The sequence below is a fragment of the Melospiza melodia genome, chromosome 5 (assembly GCF_035770615.1).
Source record: "Melospiza melodia melodia isolate bMelMel2 chromosome 5, bMelMel2.pri, whole genome shotgun sequence".
Lineage (NCBI taxonomy): Eukaryota > Metazoa > Chordata > Aves > Passeriformes > Passerellidae > Melospiza > Melospiza melodia.
In genome coordinates, this window is record NC_086198.1 from 91,319,221 (window position 1) to 91,330,379 (window position 11,159).

General features: G+C 66.9%; 2 protein-coding genes across 2 annotated transcripts; one reads left to right on the forward strand and one right to left on the reverse strand.

Moving 5' to 3' along the window:
• Nucleotides 1-9: 9 nt before the first annotated feature.
• TTC31 (tetratricopeptide repeat domain 31) lies at nucleotides 10-4,350 on the forward strand. The gene is made up of 15 exons (XM_063158114.1): nucleotides 10-124; nucleotides 210-317; nucleotides 443-696; nucleotides 775-858; nucleotides 974-1,042; nucleotides 1,151-1,294; nucleotides 1,377-1,608; nucleotides 1,733-1,823; nucleotides 1,904-2,045; nucleotides 2,691-2,792; nucleotides 2,879-2,951; nucleotides 3,041-3,182; nucleotides 3,263-3,337; nucleotides 3,829-3,931; nucleotides 4,006-4,350. The coding sequence occupies exons 1-15, from the start codon at nucleotides 10-12 to the stop codon at nucleotides 4,120-4,122; spliced, it is 1,851 nt and encodes a 616-aa protein (XP_063014184.1). The 3' UTR covers nucleotides 4,123-4,350.
• A 715-nt stretch (nucleotides 4,351-5,065) lies between these two features.
• LBX2 (ladybird homeobox 2) lies at nucleotides 5,066-8,754 on the reverse strand. The gene is made up of 2 exons (XM_063158063.1): nucleotides 8,427-8,754; nucleotides 5,066-5,451 (listed from the first exon to the last, which is right to left on the reverse strand). The coding sequence occupies exons 1-2, from the start codon at nucleotides 8,752-8,754 to the stop codon at nucleotides 5,066-5,068; spliced, it is 714 nt and encodes a 237-aa protein (XP_063014133.1).
• Between the last annotated feature and the right edge of the window lie 2,405 nt (nucleotides 8,755-11,159).

Here is an 11,159-nt window from a genome sequence, read left to right on the forward strand (position 1 = left end):
CTCGTGGCGATGCGGGGCTCGGGCGGGCCGCGGGAGCGGGACGGGCCCGGTCTGGGCGGTTTCGGGCCGGCTGCCGCTGCCTGCCCCTGGGGCTGCACGCTGGGCCCCGCTGGCTGGAGCGGCGGTACGGACCGGGCGGGGGAAGCCCCGAGCGCGGCCCGGTTTCGGTTCCGCCTCCGCCGGCTCATGGTTGTTTGTGCTCCCCACAGCGCCCTTTTGCCCCCGGCACCGCATGTCCAGCCTCGCCGACCTGCCGGTGCCGTCCCAGCCGGTGATTAGGTATAAGGAGAGGGAGGTGTGTCTGCTCTGGGATGACGGTGAGTTCGGCGGGGGCTACCGGGGATCGCCGCGCTCGGGAATTGCTCGGGGAGCGGGAACGGCGTGGGGACAGCCGGGATCCGGCGCCTGGAACTGCTCCTCACGCACCCCGCTCTCCTGCCAGGCCCCACGGTGGATTACTACCCCGTGGATATTGATGATGATGATGAAGATGGTAATTACGATTACGATGAGGACGAGTTCGCCTCAGGTTTGCAGTTCCTGGACGTTCCGGTGGCGGAGGGAGCCGTTCCTTACCGCTACTGCGGCTTCCGCAAGTCCTTCCTGTGCTCGGAGCCGCCCCGGACCCCTCCCACCGCCCTGGACGCGCGGCTGGACCGGCTGCCCACGCCCCAGCGGGCCTGGCCCACGGCTGAGGTGGGCAAAATCCCCCCGATGTCCCCCAGGGTCACCAGAGGGTCCCCGGAGCTGTCCTGACTCAGGTAACTCCTGCAGGAGGCTGACAAGAACGCTCAGGAGCTGATGGAAGAGGAGGAGCGGGCCAAGAGGAAGGCAGAGAAGAAGAAGCTGAAGAAGAAGGTGAGTGAGCCCTGGGGGGAGTCACTGCCTCTTGTTGGGGTGCTGCCAGCCAGTCCCTGAGCTGAGGGCCGAGGCTGCCTTTCTCTGCTCGTGGGTTCGTGTTCTTCATTTTCAGAAACAAAAGGACCGAAAGAAACGGGAGAAACTGGGTCAAGAGCAGAAGAACAAAGAGAACACTGACCCAGTGAGTGACCAGGCCAGCCTGCTCGTGCTGTTCTAGGGGTGCCCAGAGGTGATGGGGCCAGCCAGCACCCCCTAAGCCTGTCACCTCACCCCCTCCCTGTCCTTGCAGAGCCCCCCAAGTGGCCCTGAAGGCACTGGGCCTCCCTCAGAGGGTGCTGAGGATGAGGGGTGCTGCCCAGAGCCCTCCCCGTGCCCTGGGGACTCCACTGTGCCCTCAGAGGAGTCTGGCCCAGAGGACACAGCAGTGGCAGAGGTAAGGGACAGTGTCCCCATGGGGGCCATGTGGGGCTGGGGGTCCCAGGGCTCTGCCTGCCCATCCATCCCTGCTTCCCCAGGAGGAGCTGGACCTGAGCTGCACTTTTGTCTGCAAAGCCCGGGAGAAGGCAGGGGTCAGGCTGCCCCCCCCGGGCACTGACCGCTCCCCTGGGCCACAGAACGCAGAGGAACCAAGCAGGAAGGTGCCAGAGAAGGGAAGTGGGGACCCTGTGGGGACACCTGTGTCCCCTCAGCCCCCTCAGGCCACCCCACCCAGCCCCAGCACGCTGGCACAGAGCCTGGCGCTTGCAGGTCAGTGCAGGGACCCCCAGAGGGGCCAGGGGAGGGCGTTGAGGGCTCTCCCTGCTTCTCCCCAGCTCAGAGGGGCTGTGCTAGGGGCACTGTCCCTCCCTGTGTCCCTGTGTCCCCTCCCCAGGCCACGGCATCGAGGCAGCCCAGATGGGCCAACACTCTGAGGCCGTGTGGGCTTTCACCATGGCCCTGGAGCTGAACCCCCGGGAGCACCGGTGAGCAGAGGGGCTGGGGGCGACCTGGGGGTGCTGGGCTGGCAGGGCCCGGCCTCAGTGACACCCCCACACCCCCTCAGGCTCCTGGGGAACCGCTCCTACTGCCTGGAGAAGCTGGGGCGCTACGAGGAGGCGCTGGCGGACGCGGAGGCGGCGCTGGAGCTGCAGCCGGGCTGGCCCAAGGGCTCCTTCCGCAAGGGCAAAGCCCTCAGGGGGCTCCAGGTACCTGGGGGGCCTCCAGGGGCTGGGGTCTTGGGGGGGCATGGCTGGGTGAGGGGCTGTGGGGTTCTGGGAGTGAGTTGCTGGAGACAAACTGGGGGATTTGGGGTGCCAGTGGGTGTGGGGAACTGGAGGGGCTGTAGGGTGCTGTGGATGAGGGGTGCGTTAGGTGTGAGTTGGGGCTGGGAGGACTGGGCAGAGCACTGGGTGTTGGTGGGGTGGGGTAGGGCTGCACTGAGGGGTGTCAGTGAGGCTTTGAGGTGCTATTTAGGCTGGGTGGGGGCTGTGGGGAACTGAAGGGAGCTGCAGGGTTCTGTGGATGAGGGGTGCATTAGGTGTGAGTTGGGGCTGGGAGTGCTGGGCAGGGCACTGGGGCTGCTGCAGGGTGTTGGTGGAGTGGGGTAGGGCTGCACTGGGGGTGTCAGTGACGCTTTGAGGTGCATTTGGGCTGGGAGGGGGCTGTGGGCAACTGTAGGGTGCTGTGGATGAAGGGTGGGCTGGGCTGCATTTGGTGTGAGTTGGGGCTCAGGGTGTTGTGGGCTGTGCTGGGGGGTATCAGTGAGCCTTTGAGGTGCCATTTGGGCTGGGTGGGGGGCGTGGGGTGCCTGTGGGGGCAGGCAGGGGCTGCAGGTGCCCCCTGGCCCCCAGCGCTACGCCGAGGCCGCTCGCACCTTCGAGGAGCTGCTGCTGCAGGACGGGGCCTACGCTGAGGCAGCCACGCAGCTGGAGGCCTGCAGGGCCCTGCTGCAGGTGAGACCCCCCTTTCCCCACCCCCTGCCCCTGCCCCTGCCCCTGCCCTGCTGTGCCCCCCACGCCTCACCCCTGTCCCCTCACAGCAGTGCAGCCGCCCCGGCGGTGTCCCCGTGTCCCCCTTCCTGCTCAAGGCCAAGGAGCCGCTGTTTCTCCCTGGTAAGGGACAGGGGTGGGTGGGCTTGGGGGGACCCCCGGGGCTGTCCCTGTGTCCCCAGTGGTGCTGAAGCCCTTTGTCCCCTCGGCAGCAGGATGGACAACCAGGAGCTGCCAGGACACAGGTGACAAAAGTGTGACAGAAAGCAGTGGCAAGACCCCAACAAAAGACCCAGAACGGGCACCTGCTGTGGCCAGTGGCTGCCCAACACTGCCACCGAGCCACCCTGCCAGGTATGGGGGTCTGGTGGTCTGGGAGGGGGCTCAGAGTGGGGCAGTGCTGGCTCTGGTGACACCAGGATGGCTCTTGGCAGGGACTGCTTCCCGCTCTGGGTGGGCAATGTCACCTCCCACGTCACTGAGAAGGTGCTGCGTCGTGCCTTTGGCCGGTGAGTGACCCCAGGGCTGCTCCTCCTGCAGGACCCCAAACCCCTGGCACCCCCTGGTGACCCCCAAGCTCTGTCCCTGTCCTTGTGCTCTGCTGGTTCTGACCTGCAGGGGATCCTTGGGGAGGAGTGTCTGACTGATGCACTGCCCGCAGGTTTGGGGGGGTCTGTCCCACAGCTTGGGGTGTCTTTAACTGTTCCCCCTCAGCTTTGGGAGTCTCTGTTCCCTCTCAGCTTTGGGAGTTTCTGTTCCTCCTCAGCTTTGGGAGTCTCTGTTCCCCTATCCCGGAGATTTGGGGGTGTGTCACTCTCTCCATCCTTGGGTGTCATTCACCCTTCCCCAGCTTTTGGGGGTTGCTAAAGTTGCTTTACACACCTAAGAGTCTCTGACCCTCCCACCCTGCAGGTTTGGGGGGTCTCTAACCCTCCAGCTCCCCATTTAGGAATCTCTAAGTATTGCCCCCCCAATTTGGGGGTCTGTGTGTGTCCCCCAGATTTGGGGAGATCCGCTCCGTGCGGCTGCTCCTGGGGCGCCGCTGTGCCTTCATCAACTTCTGTGGCAAAGCAGAGGCTGAGGAGGCCTTCAGGGCCATGCAGGTGAGCTGGGGGCACTTGTGGGACCCCCCTGCACCCCTCAGGGACACACCTGTGCCAGCTCCTTGTGTCCCCAGGGTGCCACCGTGGAGGGCAGCAAGCTGCTGCTGCAGCTCAAGCACCCGGCCCACGCCACGCCGGCCCCCGTGCCCCGTGCCAGGGGCAAGGCCACGCCCGGGGGGCTGCTCAGCTGACCCTGCTCTGCTGGGGGCACCCTGGCAGCCCCCCCTCACCTGCCTGTGCCTTGTCCCCCACTGCCAGGGGTGGGGATGTCTCCCCGTCCTGCCTTGGGGGGTGCTGGGGGGGTCGGGGCCCACCCTGCAGCCCCTTGTGCTGGGGGGGGTGGGCCTGGGCTGTTCCCCAGGGCCCCTCAGGGATTTGTAGCAATTTGGGTTTTCTAATAAAGCTGAGATTTGTTTTTCTCTCTGGCCTTTCTTTGGGCTGGTGTCACTCAGCCTCTCTGCCATCTCTGTGTCCACCCCGTGTCCCCCTCTGTCCCTTGTCACTCCCCATGTCACTCCAGCCCCGGAGGACAGCAAGGAGGGGGGTCTCCACTCCCCTTTATGTCACTGTTTGGTGACAGGCGTGAGATCAAATACAATTTGATTAATATGCAAATTGAGGGGGGCAGGGGCGGCCGCAGCCGGTAATTAATCACCGGTTAAAACAAATTAATGCCCGCGGTGGGAGGTGCTCGCCTGGAAAAAAGTGGGGGTGGGTGGGTGGATGAAGGGCTCTGGGGTCCATAGTAAGGTGTTGCCTTTATTGCAAATATTTACATCGGGGCCGATAGAAAATAAAATTAAAAAAAGAAAAGAAAAAACAACCCAATGGAAAGACAAAAAAACCCCAAAAAGCCGCAAAAGGGTGCACGGAGGGGGCGGGGCTGGGCTCGGATTCTTTCGGAACCGAACGGAGCGGGTGTGGCGGAGCCGAGTGCAGCCGAACTGAGCCGAAAGGAGCCGAGTGCACCCGAACTGAGCCGAAAGGAGCCGAGTGCGGCCGAACTGAGCCGAAAGGAGCAATCTCGGCCTGACCCGACCCGAGTGAATCCGAACTCAGCCGAGCCGGCCCGAGTGAGTCCGAACGGAGCAGTGTCGGTGCCACCGGATCCGAACGGAGCCGAGCGCGCTCGGCTCAGTCCGCCACGTCGATCTCCTCCTCCGAGAGCTCGGCGGGCTCTGTGGTCCCGGTGCCGGTGCCGGGAGCCCCCGGGGGCTCGGGCAGCCCCGCCAGCTGCTGCAGGGCGGCGGGGGGCAGCGCTTGCAGCGAGGCCACGTCCGCCCGCAGCTCCTCCAGGTCCCGCTTGAGCTTGGCGCGGCGGTTCTGGAACCAGGTGATGACCTGGGCGGCGGAGAGCGCCAGGCGCGCCGCCAGCGCGTCCCGGTCCACCGGGGAGAGGTAGCGCTGCCGCCGGAATCGCTGCTCCAGCTCCCGCAGCTGCTGCGCCGTGAACGCGGTCCGGGACTTGCGACGCTTCCTGCAGGGAGGGCGCGGGCCCGAGGCGCCCGGCGGGGACGGACCTGCGGAGACAGCGGGGTTAGGGCACGGAGAACGGGGAACGAACCCGGGGGGCCCGGCTGGGAAGCGCCTGCGGGGGCAGGGCATCGCACCGGGAACGGCACCGGGATGCCCGGCGGGGAAGGGCTTGTGGGGCAGGGTACCGGCACGGGGACCTGAACAGCACCGGCACCGCGGGCCTCGAGCTGCGGGGGCGGCGGCGTCGGGTCAGAGGCACCGGTACACACACCGGTACACGCACCGGGCACGGCGGGGCCCGGCCTGAGGGCACGGCAGTGCCGGGGAACCGGGAACTGCCGCCGCACCGGCCCCGCCGAGCCCTGCGCGCGCGTCCCGGCCCTGCCGCCTCCCGGTGGAACGGAGACGAACCGGCCCACGTGGAATCGAAGGCAGAGGAGCCAAACCGAGTGGTGCCCAGCCGAACCGAGCAAACCGAACCGCGGCCGGTGCCGGCGGCCGGGACTCATCGTTCCACAGCGGCCGCGGCCGTGTCGGAGTCGCCGCCGTTGCGACCGGGGCTGAGACACGCGTGTACCCCCGGCGGCTGCTCCGGGAGCCCGGAACGAAGCCGGGAGCCACGGCAGAAAACCGAGATCTCCCTTCTCTGCCATTCCAGGAGAACCGAGGCCGTGCTGGTCCCCGGTTCGATCCGGTCGCCTCTCCTGGCCCCGGTGCTGTCGCTGCTGCCCCAGCGACCTCGAGAACCCCGGCGAGACGCGATCGCCGCCCCGGGCAGGGCTGCTCGCCGCCGGCGGATCCCGATCGCTGTCCCGGTCTCTTTCCCGCTGCGGCCCCCGGTCCGTGCCAGCCCCGCCGCTGCCGGTGGCACCGGTAACGCGGCTCGCTCGGGCCGTGCGTCCCCCAGTACCGGCGGAGGCTCCCGGGGTCTCTCGCAGCGCGGACTCCTCGCTCGGTAGAGGAGCCCCGGGCGGTCCCGGCCGAGTCCGTGGGTCCGTCCCGGTAGCACGGCTTAACCGCGGTCACGGAACCCCGATCCGTGCCGTGTCCGTCCGTCATTCCAGTAACGGAGCTTCCCCTCCGCTCTCGGAGCCCCGGTCGGCCCCGTTTCTGTCTGTCCGTCCATCCCGGTAACGGGGATTTACCGCCGCTCAGGGAGCCCTGATCGCTCCGTTGTCAGTCCGTCCTTCCGTCGTTTTCGTTCATCACGGAAGCCGGGGCTGTCCCGGCTGTGTCGGTGTGTCCGTCCCGGTCCCGGGTTTTACCTGAATTACCGGCACCTCCATCTGCCCGCCACTCCCGGCTCGTTCCGCCGTTACCCGCGGCCGGTTCGCCACCGGGTTTTGTTCATCCCGAGATCCCCGCTCGGCCGTGTCCGTCTGTCCGGCCGGTACCGGAGCTTCACGGCCGCTCCGGAGCCCCGATCGCTCCCGTGTTTGTCCGGTCCCAGAGAGATTTTTTCGTTCATTTTTATTAGTCCCGTGTCTGTCCTTCCGTCCGGCCGGTAACGGGGATTTACCTCCGCCCCGGGAGCCGCTATCGTTCCGGTTTTTATCCGTCTGATCACCCGGTAACGATTTATTTCGTTTTTCTTTTTTTTTTTTCGATTCTTTTTCTGTCGATCTGTCCGTCCGGTAACGAACCTTTTACCTTAATTCCGGGAGCCCCGATCAGCCCCGTTTTAGGCCGTCTGTCCGTCCCGGAAAAAGGAATTTTTTGCCCCCGTTCTTGTCCGTCTGTCCAGCCGGTAATATTTTCGGTCGCTTATTCCGTTCCTTGCCGTGTCCGTCTGTCAGATAACGAGGGTTTTTACCTTCAAACCGGGAGCCCGAGGCGTCCCCGTTCTGTTTGTCTGTCCGCCCGTTAACCGGTTGGTTTATTCGTTAATCACAGGATCGCTGCTCTGTCTGTCTGTCTGTCCGCTATGATGGGTTCCTTAATTACCGGAGCCCCTCTCCGTAATTAGGGAATATTTTTCCCCCGTTAATTACCGGAGTCTGGCTCCATCGTCGTCCATCTGTCCGGCCGGTAACGGAGGTTCGGTTACTCACGGGAGGGCTGATCCAGCGGTCCGTGTCCGTCTGTCCGGAGGGTTTTTCGTTACCGGCGTGAGTCCGGTTGTGCCCAACCGTATCCGTTAATTACCGGCACGCTGCTCTGCCGTGACTGTCGGTCTGTCCGTCCCGGTAATATTTTTTTTTCACGTTAATCACGGAGACCGTCTCGGTAAGGGATGGTAATTATTTTTCAGCGTTAATTACCGGAGCCTTTTTCGGTCTGTCCGACCCGGTAACGGTTTTATTCATCGCCGTGCTTTGCCTGTCCGTGTGTCCCTCGGTGTGAGGGATTTTCCGTTAATCCCGGAGACACGATCTGTCCGTCCGTGTCTGTCTCTCCAACCCAGGCACGGATTGTTTCGTTCCCGGAGGCGCCGTGCTGTCTGTCTGTCGGTGTCCGCCCGTCCTCCCGGTTCTGCCGAGCCCGTGAGATGTGGGGCCGGTTCGTGAGCGGCCGTCGGACCCCGCCGGTACCGGGCGGCTCGGGCAGGCCGAGCCCCGGACGGAGGCTCGGGGCCGGTACCGGTTTCCGTTACCGGCGGCCCCGCGCTCGGTCACGGTCACGGTCACGACTCGGCGGCGCCGATCCGCCGCCCGCTCCCGCGGCTCCCGGTAAAGCTGCCGGTTCTCCCGGAGCAAATCGGTGCCTGTGGCGGCTCACCGAGGCCGGGGCTCGCTCCGGTTCCCCGTGTCCGGCCCCGGGATTCTCCGTCCCTTCGGGCCGAGGCTGCCGCGTGTCCCCGGTGTCCCGGCCGAGCACCGGCGGCTTCTGGGGCCTCGCAGCCCCGCTCGCCCCTCTGGGACAAGGAGGAAACTTCCCGGGACGGGGTACGAGGGGCGTCCCTGGCCTCGCCACGGCCTCCCCGCCGCCCTCCAGCCCCGCCACCTGCCCGGTGCCCGGTGCCCGGTTCCCGTTTCCCGGTGCCCGCCCCGCTCCCGGCCGAGCCCCCCGGCCCCGGTACCTCCGGCCGCCTGCAGCATTCCCAGCTCCAGCCCCTGGAAGGTTTTACTGGCGAGTTCCTCCAGCGCCCAGAGCGGCGAGGCCGGGGCGCAGCCGCCGCCGCCGCCGCCGCCGCGGGGCCCTGTCGGGGCGGGGGGGGCGGCGGGACCGGTGCCGGTGCCCGGGGGGCTCCCGCCGCGGGGACGTCCGAGGATGTCCTCGATGCCGAAGGGGGTCAGCGGCTTTGTGGTGTTGGCGGGGGGCGGGAGCCGGTCCAGGGGGCTCCGCCGGTGGCCGCCGACCGCGGCGGGCAGCGGGGGGGAACCGGCCGCCTCCCCCGCCGAGGTCATGCCGGGACCGGGACCCGCGCCGGGAGCGGGACCCGCCGCCGCCGGCTCCCCCCCCCCCAGCCCCGCGATTCCCGTTCCACCGCCTTAAAGCCCCGGGATACCGGGAGGAGGAGGAGGAGGAGCCACCGACGCCCCCCCTGTCGAGGCGGGGGGGGACCGACCCCTCTCCGCCACTACCGGGGCGCTGCCCCGCGCCTCCCCCCTGTTGTCTCCCCCATTTTAACCCACCCCAGCGCGTCCCCCCTCCTCCTCTGCTCCCTCCTCATCCTCACCGCGGCTCTTACCCTCACCCAAAAATTTATTGGCTCTTTTGCTCTAAAATGCCCCATAAAAGTATCGGGGCCGCGGCTGGGAGTGATTAAGCCCTTTTGGGTGGGTTTTGGGTTTCAGAGCCATAAATCCCCCCCCCCCCCCCCACCTCCGCCCCCCAGCCCACCCCGCCACATTCCCGCTGCCCTTTCCCGGTACAAATAGCTCCGGGATTTCGGCCGCTCGTAAAAATCCCGGGATGCCGCACACGCAGGTGAGGCCCGGCTGGCGACGCCGCGTCCGGATTATCCGGCGGCTTTGGGGCTGGGGGATTCCGAATTTCCCCTCCGGAGCGGTGACTCGGTACCCCCCAGGCCCAATCCCGCCGGGTGTCCCCATGGATGTGTCGCCGGGAGCGGGGACACGGCGGGGTCACGGGGGTCACGGCGGTAATGAACCTGCGGCCGGGGCCGGGGCCGGTGCGAGCTCACGGAGCCGCCTTGGGGGAGCAGGTGCAGGGGGATCGGGCAGCGCCGATCCGGGATTATGGAAGTGGGGAGGGGGCGGGAGGGAATGGAGAGGGTGGGGGGGGATGGATTTTTCCAATCTTGCTGACAAAGGCAGAACGCGATCTCCCGGCTGGAAATCGGAGTTTGACAAATTCAACCTTGAAATTTCCCAGCAGCCGGAGCAATTAAAGGCCGGCGGGCGCGGGGGGGAGTGGGGTGGGGAAGGGGGGGGCTCGTTTTGGGAGAGGGACACGGGGCCCCTCGCACGGCGGCGTTTGCACGGATTCCTCGCACGCGGCTTTTGTCCTCTCCGCAGGGCGCGGGGAGATGGCGGAGCCGCCGCGGCCGCGCGTGCCGCCGGTGCTCACCGGGACACGGAGCCCGTGCCGCGCTGGGACCCCCCATTCCCACCCCCACAGCGGTCCCGCACTCGGATGGACCCGAGTGAGCCCGGTGCCTTCCAGCAGCACGGCTGGAATGAGGCCACCATTGTGGCCTGGGCGCCCGGTGAGCGGGGAATGGGTGTCCCCAACCCTTCCCGGGTGTCCCCAACCCTTCCCGGGGGTCCCCAACCCTTCCCGGGTGTCCCCAACCCTTCCCGGGGGTCCCAGCCCTATGGGGAGCCCGCGGTCTCAGTGCCGGGACACACACACAGAGGGAAATCGCAGCTCGGGGTGATTCCATGTCCTGGTGCTGATGGGAATCGCGGCCGCCTGCCCGCTGAGCAAACCCGTCTGGAACGCTCCGGTTCCTCCGGGACCTCGGGAATCCCGGGCTGGGAATGTGGGAGCCGATGTCCCGCTCCTCCACCCCTGGGGGTCTCTGGGGCGTTCTGGAGGTCTGGCACCTCGGGATCTGCGGGAACGCCGCAGTGCTGCTCACCCTGAGGGATGGGGTGTCACCCTCACCCCCTTTCATCAGCCCCCCATTATCCCCACCCCGCTCTGCAGCTTTGGGGGTGAATCCCTGCGCTCAGGGCTGCTCCCAGCTCGTGGTGCTGGCACCTCCTTTCCTCCCCGAGCCCCACTCGTGTTTTGGGGTGTGCTGAGCCCCCCAGCCCTGCCCGACCCCTCCGGCTTCCCCGCGCTGTGGGAAGCGCTGGCTCCGGCTGTCGGGAACACAGGATGGGAAACGCTTTTCACCCCAAACCAGGGGTGGGAGCCAAACGAGCCCTCGGGGGTTTCGCAGGAACACGGGAGCTTCCTGCGGAGCCGGGACTGCCCGGGGCTGGCCCGCGGCCCGAGGGGACGGGGACGGGCACGTCCACGGCGAGGGGCTGGGGGCACCCCCGGGTACGGCACCCCGTGTGGCACTGACAGCCCCCGCCTCTGTCCCGCTCCTCCACCCCGGGGGTGTCCCTGGGGGTCTCTGGGGGGGGTCCTGGAGGTCTGGGACCACGTCCCATCCCCGCCATGAGCAGCACCGGGGCACACGCGTGTGTTTGTGTGTGTGTGTGTGTTTCTGTGTGTGTGTTCACGAGTGGGCGCACGTGAGTGGGGTTGTGTGATCCACGTTTGAGGGGGCACCGTGGGGGTGTTTGTGCTGGAGCCGGAGCTGCTGCCGTGTCTCCCCACCCAGCACCCCCAATCTCGGGGGCTCCAAGCACCAGGAGCTCCCGGTATTTCCCCACCCGGCGCGGGGAGCGGG

Bases quoted from the DNA above. Each gene is read 5' to 3' on its own strand.
- TTC31 (XM_063158114.1), top strand. From the start codon at position 10: ATGCGGGGCTCGGGCGGGCCGCGGGAGCGGGACGGGCCCGGTCTGGGC. The intron at 125-209 runs GTACGGACCGGG...TGCTCCCCACAG, and splicing joins CCCCGCTGGCTGGAGCGGCG to CGCCCTTTTGCCCCCGGCAC. The intron at 3,183-3,262 runs GTATGGGGGTCT...GGCTCTTGGCAG, and splicing joins CCACCGAGCCACCCTGCCAG to GGACTGCTTCCCGCTCTGGG.
- LBX2 (XM_063158063.1), bottom strand. From the start codon at position 8,754: ATGACCTCGGCGGGGGAGGCGGCCGGTTCCCCCCCGCTGCCCGCCGCG. The intron at 5,452-8,426 runs GTACCGGGGCCG...CTGTCTCCGCAG, and splicing joins AATGCTGCAGGCGGCCGGAG to GTCCGTCCCCGCCGGGCGCC.